The sequence below is a fragment of the Sceloporus undulatus genome, chromosome 2, assembly GCF_019175285.1.
Source record: "Sceloporus undulatus isolate JIND9_A2432 ecotype Alabama chromosome 2, SceUnd_v1.1, whole genome shotgun sequence".
In the NCBI taxonomy this organism is placed as follows: domain Eukaryota; kingdom Metazoa; phylum Chordata; class Lepidosauria; order Squamata; family Phrynosomatidae; genus Sceloporus; species Sceloporus undulatus.
The window spans coordinates 244,939,368-244,952,863 of NC_056523.1; the positions used below are offsets into that span (position 1 = coordinate 244,939,368).

Below are 13,496 nucleotides of genomic sequence, written 5' to 3' on the forward strand. Positions count from 1 at the left end.
TTGAAGTTTCTATAAATAGTTTTGATTATTATATAGTCACATTTTGTGGTATATTTTACAACACACACACAGGGTATATTCCTGGATCCATACTGGAAGTTATCGTGTTTTGTTTGTTAGAAGGGTGAATGCTGGGGTTTCCCCTGTTTATTATTTTCAAAATGGTACATACCAGTGAATAGTTTTCCCTAGATACTCCTTTTTTAAAATATTATTTTCAAATATAAAAGAAGATCAAAACACATTATTTTAAAAGTAGACACTAAAACAGATATATAGATAATGTCCATTTTAATTGTTCCATTGGTTGTTTATTTTTGGTTATGTTTTGTTTTGTTTTTTAGTTAATGCTTATTCCAAATCCCACAGAAGCAACATGTCTTTATTCTTATTCTTTAGATGCTCAGGAAATCCATCATTCCATCACTTAGAAAATGCCCCACCAAAGATGGACATAGATATTTGATGGAGTAAAAGCAAACAAACTTCCCTAGCATACAAACAAAATACAGATGGCCCTCTGTTTTAGCATGGAATCCGTTCCGACCCCCCCCCCCATGGAAGCTCTCTTGTATTCAAGCCCCATAGACTTGAATGAGGTGCATGGCTGTGTGCGTGCTCAGGGTGTGCACGCCAGGCATGCACCCCATTGAAAATAGTGAAGGCTGCCCCTCCATGGATTTTCAAGGGTGTGAATCCAAGATCCATGATTTAGGAAGGGTGACTGTAAATGGATATCAAGTATCAAAAAAGTTTGTCAGGCATTGATTTTCTCTTTGCAGCTTTTAATTGTATGTTAGTTTCCTCATTTAGGCTTGGTTCCAGAACCTAGATAACTGGTTATCGGTGTTCAGTATTTTCCAATTTTTTTCCTTTCAGTTATTCCTGTATAGTTAGCTGTCTGGATAAGTGAAATATTTGATCCATCACTGATTCCTATATTACAACAATGGCAGGAAGATGTGGCTGTCCAGATCACCCCTAACCAGCTTAGTCAATAGTTCAGAATGGTTGTACCTCAATAACATTTGAAGGGCCACATCTTTTTTTATTCTCTGTAGTGTGTTCATGTGTCAACCTATGTCTCCACACATACCTTTTGCAATAGCAAATTATTCCCTTTCAAGCCATGAACAATGGACAAAAATGAAACAGATGCTTTCTGTTTATTTGCACAATGTCTTGTTTAAAGGATGATAATTTTTACTCTTAAATATTTAACTTGTTTCTGGATTCTTTCAGTTAAGGGGCTCTTGCATCTGCAAAGCTTTGCATTCTGGTTTCTCATTTGTCAAACATTTCCCTAGGGTCTGGTCCAGAACTGTTATTAAATGTCTCGCTCACAAAATAAATAATTTCTTTTATGAACAGCCAAAAGTTTTTCACTTAGGAAGAATGTTCTGGTAGTGTTTAAAAATAAGGGAACCAGTGTGAATCCCTTTAGTTTCCACATCTTTGGATTGCTTTATCCTTTACAGCTCCATCTAATTTTACAGAGTATTGATAAAACCAACATTTATCCTTTCCTCCTCTTTATAATTACCACAGAACAGGGCCTGTGATCTATGCTAGTAAAATTCCAGGCCATATATTACAAGCTGTCTAGTAAAATACATCTAAGGAATCCAGATTGACCATGCAATAGCTTGAGTGAAGTTGCATCTATTCTATCTTCCATTCTTATGTTTCTGTTGAAGACAAAGAACCTTGTTCTCTTTTTGCACTTTCTTCCTATTTCCAAGGCGCCTTACAGACGGGCCTAAGCGGTGCCATTGTTGCACCAGGAATACGCATGAGGGGCGGCGCTTCCGGATGCACCTTGCCCCTCACGCGTATTCTGTACGGCAAGATGGCGGCGCCCTATACAGACGGGCGCGGCCATCTTGACGTAATGGACGCGCAGCGTCCGAATGTCTAAACCCGGAAGAGCCATCGCGAGTGCACGCTCTGGCACTTGCGGCGGCTCTTCCAGGTTGCCGGAAGGAGTGTGATTTCTGCACTCCTTTTTTGCAGCGCGGAGGAGTCGCGCGGTTTGGCTGCTGCGGCTCCTCCACGCTGCAACTGGCAGCGGCCCAAGACCACCCCTTTTGGGCGGACTGTAATGGGCCCAAGACTGGTTTCAAGAGTCAGCATAATTTGGCACTTATCAAGGTTCACCCACTCCCAAAAGTGGGGCCACTGGCAGAAGTCCCTGGTACTGCTGCTGTTGTGCTTCATCCTTGCTATTGATGCCCCTTTGTCTGTTTGCTATTTAAACTTGTTGATTCTGGCCCAGTGTCACAGGGTTTGGAGCCTCTTCTCCCATCTTCAGCAAGATGAGAAGAATCTCAGGGCAAGAGTATTATCATAAAAGTATGTGTATCTCTGTTTTCCTCTTTATGGGAGCTAGCATGGTGTAGTGGTTTGAGTGTAATGGACTACAACTCTGGAGATCAGGGTTCGATTCCCAGCTTGACCATGAAACCCATTGGGTTACCTTGGGTAAGTCACACTCTCTGAGCTTCAGGGGAAGGGAATGGCAAAACACCTCTGAATGAATCTCGCCAAGAAAACCCCATGATAGGTTCGCCTAAAGGTTGCCATAAGTTGGAAACAACTTGAAGGCACATAACAACATTTTCCTCATTAGACTTGATTTAAAAAAAAATTGAATGGCAAACTCAATACAACAATGGTTGATGCTTAATGTAGAAATTCTAATGACAACCCCAGGGGCTGCTCCCTGATGTCATCCCTATGACCAATCCCATGACATCACAAGATGTCATCTCTAAATCTTAGGTTTTTGCCTCCAAATTTCAGATCCTGGAATCTCAGCCCCAAACCTCAGGAGCCCTGACGTGACAATCGTAGTCCCCTCTAAACAGGTGAATAGTGACAAGAGGAAGAAAAAAACCAGCAGCTTTTCCTCACCTGCCCCCTTTCTTCTGGGCTGCTCTCTGGATGCTCTAAGTAAGAGAGCAGGCAAATAGGCATCATCACCAGGTGACAGAAAGATGGCCATAGATAGAAGTTGATTTTTTGTCACACCTCTAACAGTGCAGGTCATGTGAGGCTTTCTCCAAGTCCTAATTTTTGAGTTCACTTTAGTCACAGTGTAGAAATAATGCAGTTTGACACCACTTTAACTGCCATGGCTCCAGCATCCAGAATACTGGGATTTGTTGTTTTGTGAAGCACCAGCACTCTTTGGCAGTTCAAACTACAAATCCCAGGATTCCATAGGATGGGGCTACAGCACTTAAAGTGATGTCAGATTGCATTATTTATACCATGTAGATGCACCCTTGGATTGAATGTCAGAAGCTTTCTTTATTGCTCTTTATTTACCATGGCAGGAAAAAACAAGTTCAACAAGGGAGAGGAGCCCTGTGAAAACAAACCTGTTTATGTGACTAAAGTGAACTCAAAAATTAGCATTAAGTTAGAAAAAGCTTCACATGACCTGCAGTGCAAGAGGTGTAACAAAAAAAAACCTTATATCTATGCCCATTATTTAATGAACAGGTTAACAGGTAACTGTTTTAGCAAGGTTGCTAAGTTCTATTTAAGTATGTCAAGAAGAGCTAAACCATCAGCTAATTTCCAGCTGGCAAATATACATAGTTGTTCCTCCACAACTCCATGCCTACAAGTATAAAAAAGACTTGTGTGGTTGCATAGAACTTAATGGAGGAAAACAGACAAACACAAAAAAAGACATAACTACTTGTCCAGAGGCATTCCTGTGTGCTTTTTTCCTTTTGCTCGGCACCAGCGTGGTCTAGTGGATTTGGAGCCCTGGTTGCACAGCGGTTAAATGCCAGTACTGCAGCCACAGGGTTATGAGTTTGATCCCAGGCAGGGCTCCAAGGTCCACTCAGCCTTCTATCCTTTTGTAGGCCAGTAAAATGAATACCCAGCTTGTTGGGGGCAATTGGTTTATGGACTGTAAATTGCTTAGAGAGTGCATGGTTCACTGATAAGCAGTATAGAAATGTACATAGTATTGCTATTACTTTTGGTTTGAGTGCAGGACTGTGGTTCTGGAGACCAGGGTTTGATTCCCAGCTCAGCCATGAAACTCATTGGGTGACTTTGGGCAAGTCACATGCTCACAGCCTCAAAGAAGGCAATGGCAAACCTCCTCTGAACAAATCTTACCAAGAAACCCCCGTGATAGGCTTGCCCTTGGGTTGCCACAGGTCAGAAGGTTTAAACAAGCTGATGAGTAAGCAAGACAGCTGGCTGAACTCATAATATTATTTGTGAATTATGCAGGCAGCCTCTTTCTGCAGTGCTTTTGCTTCAAGCATACAAGAGCAGCCAGAGGCTACTGGGTGCTGGGAAGTGATTCACCATAGAGGTCCACCTGGACTAAGGCTGTAGATTGTCAACCCAGCTGCCCTTCTGCACCTAGGAAGGAAGAAGCAGTTTTCGTCACCCTCTCATTGAGCACTGATATAAATATGCCTGAGGATATTTATGCTTTCTTAGTGGGCTCACAAGATCTTGACCTCAGGCAATTCATCTGAGGCATCATGCTTAATTATTTCATCTATTACTGTGTGATTTTACCTGTCATGGAAAGGAAGTAGCAGTTGCAAGATGTTCTACTTTAGGTGTCAAAAGAACTTGATTAGTCTTGCAAACAGCATAGCATGCACCATGACTTGGGGCTCAGAAAAATTGTGGCTTGAGTGTACTAACTCCCAGAGTTCCACAGCTGGTATGACTCGGGCAGTGAAATGTCTTGAGCCAGCAATATTGAAACAGCCACATGCCTGAAGATCACATGAGACTGATGGTTCACCTCATCTTATCAGCACTAGGGGTCATGAATATGAAACAATCATGAGTGTGTAACTCTAGTTTACACGTTCATAACTGCCCAACAGGATTATCACCCATATATAATGCTATTAATATGTTTTATTATTTTGTAATCTGTCTTGAGTCACACCTGTGGGGAAAAAGTGGGATATACATAAAATTATTGATTGGTTTATGAAAGAAGGGTCAGGCATAAATCAACAAGATGCTCTTTTTCCTACTCATCTGGCTTGCCAGTGGCAATACTCTTTGTTCATCTTGGGCAGAGGCAAACAAGCACCTACAGATCACCAGCATGTAGGTGCTGCTGGGACCCAGCTTTGAAGAGGTGTTTAAAATGCCCATTTTTGATGTGTAATTGATTGCTGTTTTTGAAGCAAATCACCTGCCACTGAACATTAAGAACATCTGTGGAAGGATGGTTGCTGTAGTATCCCTCCAGAGGAAAAATGGCCGCCTCCAGACTGCCCTTTTGGGGCAGTTTGTTTTGCTTCCATGATTCCATTTTTAACTGCCATGGCTCTGTCCTATGGAATCCTGGGCCCGTTACAAACGGGCAGGAAAGTACGCATGGAGCGCATACTAGGGTTAGAAAGGGACGGTGCTTCTGCACCCCCCTAACCCTAGTGTGCGCTCTGCGCGCACAAAATGGCGGCGGCCGTTCCACACAGCCGCCGCCATGAGGATGTCACGACCGCACCGCCTCTATACAGGGCGGCGCGGACATGACGTCCTCGCTCCGCACCAGGGCGCTTAGTGCATCCTTAGCGCAGAGCAGGAAGGAGCTCCGTTTCGGAGCTCCTTCCTGGTTTGGTCTGCTGGGCGCAGCCTTCACACAGCTGCACCCAGCGGACCAAAGGAGAAAGGGGCCAAGCGGCCCCTTTCTCCTCCTCCCCGCTGCCGTGGGGTGTCCTTGGGGCTTGAAGCCCCAAGGACACCCCTTTCCAGGCTGCGGGGATGGGGCCTTTTGCTGCTTCCCCGCAGCCTGAAAAGTGGTGGATCAGGGCCTCAGTGGCTGCCGCTCTAGACGCTGAGGCCCCGATACCCCGGGGAAAGGGGCGGGTGCAGCCCGCCCCAAACGGGTGGTCTGTAACCCGCCATAGTCTGTATGTTGATGACTTCCTAGCCCAGTGGATATTGAAATGTGTCTCAATGGTTTCATGCAAATGTTAGACAGTGCAAGAGAGAAAATGCATCCTCAAGGAACCCTTTAAATCAGAATAAGAAAGCTGACACCTCAAACCGCACAACACCATGTGGCTGGAGTGCAACTCTTATCAGCACTAACCAGCACTGAGAATGATGAGACACTCTTGGAATTGCAGTTCAAAATATCTGCACAACCACAGCTGCCAATCCAACAATAACTGTTGTACACCTTGAAAGGATTGAATACATTACAGATTTTACATAGGCCCACCCCAGTTAAGTGGGATAGAAGCAGTTGTGGATGGTATGAAGACTGCATCCACACTGCAGAAATAATCCCTCCTTTTAACTGCCATAGCACAGTGCTACAGAATTCTGGGTAATGGAGTTTGTAGGGACACCAGAGCTGTCTTTCAGAGAAGACTAAATGTTTCACAAAACTACCAATCCCAGAATTCCATACTGAAGAGATTCAATACTCCCCTCTCCATTTTTCAATGAGATTCACTCATTAGAAGGAGTATTGTACTGTTATTTTCAGGATCAGGTAGGTTTGCAAGGTGAACACAGAGCCGGGCTTCTATTTCTTTAATTGTTATATAGAAGAGGGAATTTTAGCAGATGCTGCTTGTCATGCAGGCAACACTTGGTGAAGTCCCTTATTCTGCACAACCATTAAAAGGAGACCTTATTTCACCTGGCAGCCCTAGGACCAGGCAGGAGATTAGATCAAAAAGCAACTAAACAATCATTTTATTTAGCACACTCTGATGATCATTATCATATATCCATATCCTTGTCCCCCAAATGCCAATCTGAAATGGGGTGATTTCTATTAAAATCTTCAGGCTCATCTCCCAGTGCTTGGGAAAGGTCTCACAACAGCATCTGGAAGCAGGGACGTAGCCAAGGGGGGGGGATCTTGGGGTCCAGACCCCCCCTTCTATTAGAAAAATGAATGGTGTGTGCTGCTGCGCTGCTGCACCCAAGCACCATTATGATGGTGGCACTTAGTCTGGAACCCCCCCCCCTTCCTAAAATTCTGGCTACGTCTCTGCTGGAAGGAGTGTTGAAATAAGACCACGTTCCCTTAATGGTGTTTTGGAACTAACTGCAGCCCAGTCTTTTAACTTCTTCTCAAAGTTCTGATGGGGAAGAGTACACTTCAGGTATCTTGTTGACATGTTCAAATTGCAGAAGCTAAAAAATGACTTAAATAGCTCATCTCACATTGCTGTTGAGTGCTGTGAAGTCACTTCCAACTTATGGAGATCCTAAGGTGAGCCTGCTTTGACTGTAATCCCGCTTCGATCCATCGGGAGAGGCGGGAAAACATAAATAAAACTTCTTCTTCTTCTTCTTCTTCTTCTTCTTATTATTATTATTACTACTACTACTACTACTACTACTACTACTACCACCATGGGGTTTTCTAGGGCTGAGAGTGTGTGATTTGCCCAGTGTTATCAGGAGAATTTTCATGGCTGAGCAGGGCACTGATCCCTGATCCTAAGAGTCATTGTCCCATGCCCAAACCACTACCAAATTGGCTTTCTTGACCCACATAGAATTCCTGGTCTGTCTTTGAACTTTTGAAGTCTTTTTTTTTTTCATCACTGCAACTTTGTAGTCCTCCTCCTACCTCAGTGGCCAGGATCCCAATAGCAGAGCCAGGGCTTGCAGGATCAGAACACTAGAAAATAGTGGCAGGGACAATGAGAACATTCCAGGCTTACCACTTTCTTCTGAGCCTAGCTATAGTGTTTATTTTGTACTGGGTTGGTGGTGGGGTGAATTTTCCCAACAACAACAAATTTATTTTGTGAACTATCTTGGCTACATGCTAAGTGTTTCTAAATGGCTTGGGCTTGAATGAGAAATGAAGACCCATTAGTATTATAAATGACCTGGTTTGTTTTAGGAAACAATGTATTGTTGTTGTAGTCTTCATATCATTTCTGACTTATGGCAACTTTGTCACAGGGTTTTCTTGGTCAGATTTGTTTGGAAGCGATTTGCCTTTACCCTTCTCTGAGGTTGAGAGAATGTGACTTGCTCAGGGTCACTCAGTGGGTTTCCATGGCTGAATGGGATTTCAGACTTTCGTCTACAGAGTTTTAGCCCAATGCTCAAACCACTATACCATGATAGGCCAAGAATCAATATAGCAGCCCACATTTTTAAAATCCTCTTTAAGGAGGTGGCTGTGGGGACTGCCCCTGTTGAATGCCTACCTTTTGTTTTTCCTTGCAGCACTGTGGGATTCTGAAAGCCTCGAGGACTGACAAACTGCATGAGACTGTTCAGTCCTCTATCAAACCATGGCTTGGGGATAGTGATTTGCAGTAGACTGTATGATCCTTGTCAGAATTCGCAGTTGATCTCTCTCACTGTGGCTGAGATCCTGTTAATGATGTATGTGGGTATAATGTCACATTACAGCTGTGCGTGTCCTTTTATAGTTGTTGCAAAAGGTATTTGTGACTGTCTACAATGACCTCCCCACTAAGGCAACCTAACTTTCTGCTGCTTGTTGCCCTTTCACAGCCCTTTAGCAGCCAGGCGAGGGTGATCAGTCATTATCTGGTTGTGTTTCTGCAGCTGGTGCTTGAAGAAGGCCTCACCCTCTTGGACCTCCCTGGAATAAGTTGTGTGCACCTGGTGAGAGGAAAGGAGTGGAACTGAATTTGGCAGAGCTTTACCTTTCACCAGATGGGTGTAGGATTTTGGTCAATGTTTTCAGGCTGATATTCCTGTACTTGCTGAGTTGCTGGTTTTCTTCCTTCAAGTCTATGTCAGATGTTTTCAAGCAAACCTAAACATCTTCAGTCTTAGGCTGGCCTGAATTTTAAATTGACAAAAGGTGTATCTCTTTGCTTTGGCAGGACTTGTGGACAAATCCATCCCATCAGATTAAGATGGGCTTGGCTTCACTGTGTCCTTGGTTACCTTTTCATAGAGGAATTTATATTTGTTTGTAGGCATTAATCTTCAGTGTTAATTGGTGCTTTAAACACTGGGAATATTTTATTTCCCCCTCTTTGTAGGCAGACCTGCTTGTCATCTCATTATACAAGACTGCTAACTACTAGTTAAATTTGACCCCCCCCCTTTTTTTTGTTGTTTTGTTTTTGTTTGCAGAGCTTGGAAATGTTGGCTGGAAACATGATCACAGTAACATATATGAAATCTAGAATTACTCATTTGTAAATGATTTGTATTCACAATCACTGTATACTCAAGGATATGTAGGGATTGTAGAAGTCATCCAGTCCTGCCAATCCTGGGCAGCAGCCACTGTGAGCAATGGAGGCCTGTCCCCCTGCTGATCAGGGTGCAGCAAACTGATGTTTTCACCCTTCTTCCACCTGCAGTCTCTGGTGTGAGTAGGAATTGCCAAGAAAAGAAGATTCCACCAAAACATTAGGATGGACGTCCTCACAGTAAGATCTGTTGGACAGTGGAATATGCTACCTTGGAGTGGGGTGTAGTCTTCTTTTTGGAGATTTTTAGTAAGACTAAATGGCCATCTTTTGGGAATGATTTGACTGTATCTTCCTGCATGGTAGAAATGAGTTGGACTGGATGGCCCTTGTGGTGCCCTCCAACTTTACCATTCTATAATTCTATTTTCTTGACTAGCTCCCAGACAAATCCTAGTGAACATGCCTTGTTACCCCTTGGCTTTTAGATGGAATATTTTCCAGGCAGTAGTGATACTTTTGGTTTCTACTGAGCTTGTCAGCTGTAGCATGACATGCTTCAGGGAACTCTGTTAACTCTTTATCCCCTTTCTCAGAATAATAGTATTCCTTATTTCTATAGTAGTTTGGTTGTGGATGAGAATCAATGCTGTGAAAGCTGGCTTTGGCACAGGAAGGTGAATTGACTTGGCTTTTTTTGAAAGGTACCCTTCAGCATTCTGGCTGGCACATGAGCCAACCCCATCATGGGGTTTTATATGGCTAAGAGTGTGTGACTTGCCTAAGGCATCCCCCCCCCCCCCCGAAGTAAGCTCCATTGATTTCAAGGGGACTTACTTCCAGGTAAGTGTGTGCTGGGAGGAAAGATAGAATATGAATAAATGTATATGGTTCTAATCCTACACACACATCCCTGGGAGTAAATCTCATTGATTGTAAGCCTGAGGGCAGGGAACCGTTCAATTAAACAGACTGTATGTACAGCGCTGTGTAAATTTACAGCGCTTTATAAATAAAGCTTAATAATAATAATAATTTCAGTAGGGCTCATTTCTATGTAGACATATCAAGGATTGCATTGCATGTTGTGCATTAGACTATCTCAGTGTTAGCTAATGTTGATGGGCTTGTCTTGATTTTTGAAATTGTGTATCCAGATACCAGTGTCCTATCAGCACAGTATAATGTCCAATCATAAAAAGAAAAAAAAGATTCTTGTGGCACTTAAAAATCTACAGAATAATGGCATAAAATTTTTATGGGCAAAATTTGCACTTTATCAAATACGTCGAGTGTGATGCAGAGTTAAAAGTATGTACACAAATGGTTGGGATGTGTGTAAACAGTGAGATCAGAGGAAAATGAAATGCAAGAAGTACAGACAGTGAGAATTAGTTTAATTCCTGCATCTGATGAAGAAGACTATTGTTGATGAATGCTTATGCCATAATAAATAATTTTTAAGGCCCCACAACAGCTGCAACAGACTAACACACAGCTATTCTCTGGAATCTGCTCATTTCTAGTAAATCTATTTTATGTTAGGAAATAAACAACTGATTTAGTAACAGTTTAATGGGTAGATTTTAATAAAGTTTACATCCAAAACACTTGTGTATAGAAGTTAATATGAACATATCTGAAGTTACACCATTTATCAGAAAGTTGCTAATGATTCCCACCGATAACAAAGCATCTGTTTGATATATATGTAAGTGCTTTTTCCAAGCTCATAACAAAGGCAGCTAATAATACTATAAACAGCACACTACCCTGAACTGTGTAAATATTATTTGTTAATAATTTCTTTTTCACAGAGCTAAGTTATACTCAAATTAGGCAAAATATTTTTTCCAACAGAATTCAAAGCCTGCTTAAGATTTCCCTTTCTTAGTAAAACAGATTTTTTAAAATGACTGTTAAAAGTTAAAAGAATTTATTTTTATAGATAGAAAGGAAAAAAATCAAATTTAAATGAAAACTTCAGCTACAAAATATTTTGCTGTACTGCAGGCCTTCACAACTTTGCTTAGCCACGGGAATTGCCAAGTTCTATTCCGTGCAGTGACATTATGAATTCTTCTGTGGAATTTTGATTGTGACAGTCTTAACTTCTGTATATTCATGAAGGCCATACTCTCCCCTTAAAAGAAACAAACAAAAGAGTAAGAATACAGCTCATAAGCATATTTATGTTTGTCATCAGGCAAGCTCATACATGAGAAGTAAAGTTACAATGTTATAGCCACACAACTACATTTTGTCTCAGGTGTAAATTCAGTTGTCAGTTAAGGGGAGTAGCTTCTGCTTGCATTGAGATCCCTTCAGACCATCTTAACTGACAACAGAAGTAAAACTTTTCTTCTCCTGTATGATTTTTAATATCTTTCTTCACCATGTTGAAGAAATACGAGCTCCTTCCCATGGTCATGCAGAGGTAGTGACTTGATTCTTTGGAATGTGGCTACAATGTCACCAACCTGTATTATCTTGCATTCACTGCTTTAAAAGAAAACCCCTTGCACAGCACATCATGTTCTTTGTAGCTTTTACATTCTGGCTGGTTGTTTCTCAGCAGCTGGAAAAATGTTACAGAAGTATCTCCAGAAGTGCTGACTTTGTAATCACTGTTTCACTGTTCCATGAACACCACATTATAGGGGATATATATATATATATATATTGTTAACAGTTTGCACAGCAATGAAATTTCATTTCATTTCTATCCCATTGTTATTTATGTTTCTCATAAGCCAAATCAGATAGCTGGAATTCAGAATATAGAGACAAAAGCAACCTGAAAGTAAGCATTTTGTAGTGATATTTTGCTGCTAAAACTGATAGTAAGTCCTTGCTTTTTAAATTCCTGTGAGTTTTTTTTTAATAGATGAAAATCCAGCATCAAGAGCTGAAGGAAATACCCACTGGCATTACTTACATCTCACGACCATTTCCTGACATTTTGAATCCTCCAAAAGGACACTGAGAAGCCATTGCACTATAGCAGTTAACCCTGAAGAGAAAAGATAGAAAGTTAAGGTCACTTGTTAGTGGTTTATAGGGAGTTACAACTAGCTGAGAGACAGTGTGGTGTAGTGGTTTGAGCACTATGACTCTGGAGATCAGGGTTTGATTCCCGGCTCAACCATGGAAGCCCACTGGATGATCTTGTGTGAGTCACATCGGGGCCATACAGACAAGTCATGTTAGTGCAGCTTTGGCATGGCTTCTGGCCTCTTAGGATGCATGCATCATTTAAAAAGCATACCTCCAAAGTGACCCGAAGCAGCTTTATTTTGACCTGTCTGTATGGGCCCATACTCTTGGCCCCAGAAAACCCCATGTGGTGTTTACTTTAGAGTTGAGATAGGTTGAAAACAAATGGAAGGCATACAGCAACAACTATCTGAGCTTCTTTACAAAAACTGATACTATGCAATGTCAACTGGCAATTGTCATGTCAGTGGTGCAGATATTCAACTCCAGGTTTTACTCCAGACTTTGAAGGAATTCAATTATCAAAGATGCTGAACCATATTCTCCAAATAAATTCAGCATGTTGGATAGTTCCTTTAAAGCTACCCAAAAATGAGAATGAATTTACTGTTTCACTTGTATGGGAACCACCAGCAGAACAATGTGTGGGATTTTCACAGAAGAAACTATGATTTTTCCATTTCTTAAGTCACTGAAGAAATTTAAGAGTTGTATATCTTCCATACTGTTCTGTCTGTCAACAAATAGAAGCAGTTTTGAATTATGCAACCCAGTTCCTAAAAAATACAGAAGTACCAAACTATCTAGAAAGGGAATAGTGTTGGTTATTAATAATAATAATTCCCTTCAACTGTCCCTGGTTATTAATAAAAACAGTAAACTTTTACACTTTGATTTAAACACCAGCTTAGCTAAGGATTCCCTATGTAATAAACAACTTTAACTTTGAAGTGCAATACTTAAGGCTGGATCATTACTTTCAATCTTTCCCAAAGATGAATTATTTACACATACCCAGGGCAAGCCCAAGGCATTTACTGACTGAGACAAAATGCCACCCTCTCTCCATGTTTAAAAGCTGACTGGCTTGGCAGCTGAATTTTACTTCAATGCTGGTAACTGGATATCATGTCTGAGGGAAACTGTATAGTCTTAAAAAAGGGGATGGGCAACTGTGTAAGGGCAAAGTTGTTTTTGGTTGCAAAAAGTTCTCACTTTTGCATGTTTTTAATTGTACTATTCTTTTAAATTGTAAGCTATCCTCTGAGTCCCAGGTTTGGGACAAAAGCAGGATGATGATGATGATGATGATGATGATGATGATGATGATGATGA

The 13,496-nt window shown here is 41.6% G+C and overlaps 1 protein-coding gene across 2 annotated transcripts in view; it reads right to left on the reverse strand.

Annotated features, from left to right (window-relative positions):
- Window positions 1-10,729: 10,729 nt before the first annotated feature.
- Window positions 10,730-13,496, reverse strand: part of ALDH1A1 (aldehyde dehydrogenase 1 family member A1) — a 45,043-nt gene continuing 42,276 nt past the window's right edge. For both annotated transcript variants that reach the window (XM_042450970.1, XM_042450971.1), the window contains exons 13-14: window positions 12,103-12,177; window positions 10,730-11,307 (exon numbers count right to left, since the gene is read on the reverse strand). In XM_042450970.1, coding sequence (XP_042306904.1) covers window positions 11,235-11,307; window positions 12,103-12,177 — 148 coding nt within the window. In that variant the 3' untranslated portion in view covers window positions 10,730-11,234. The remainder of the gene's footprint in view (window positions 11,308-12,102; window positions 12,178-13,496) is intronic.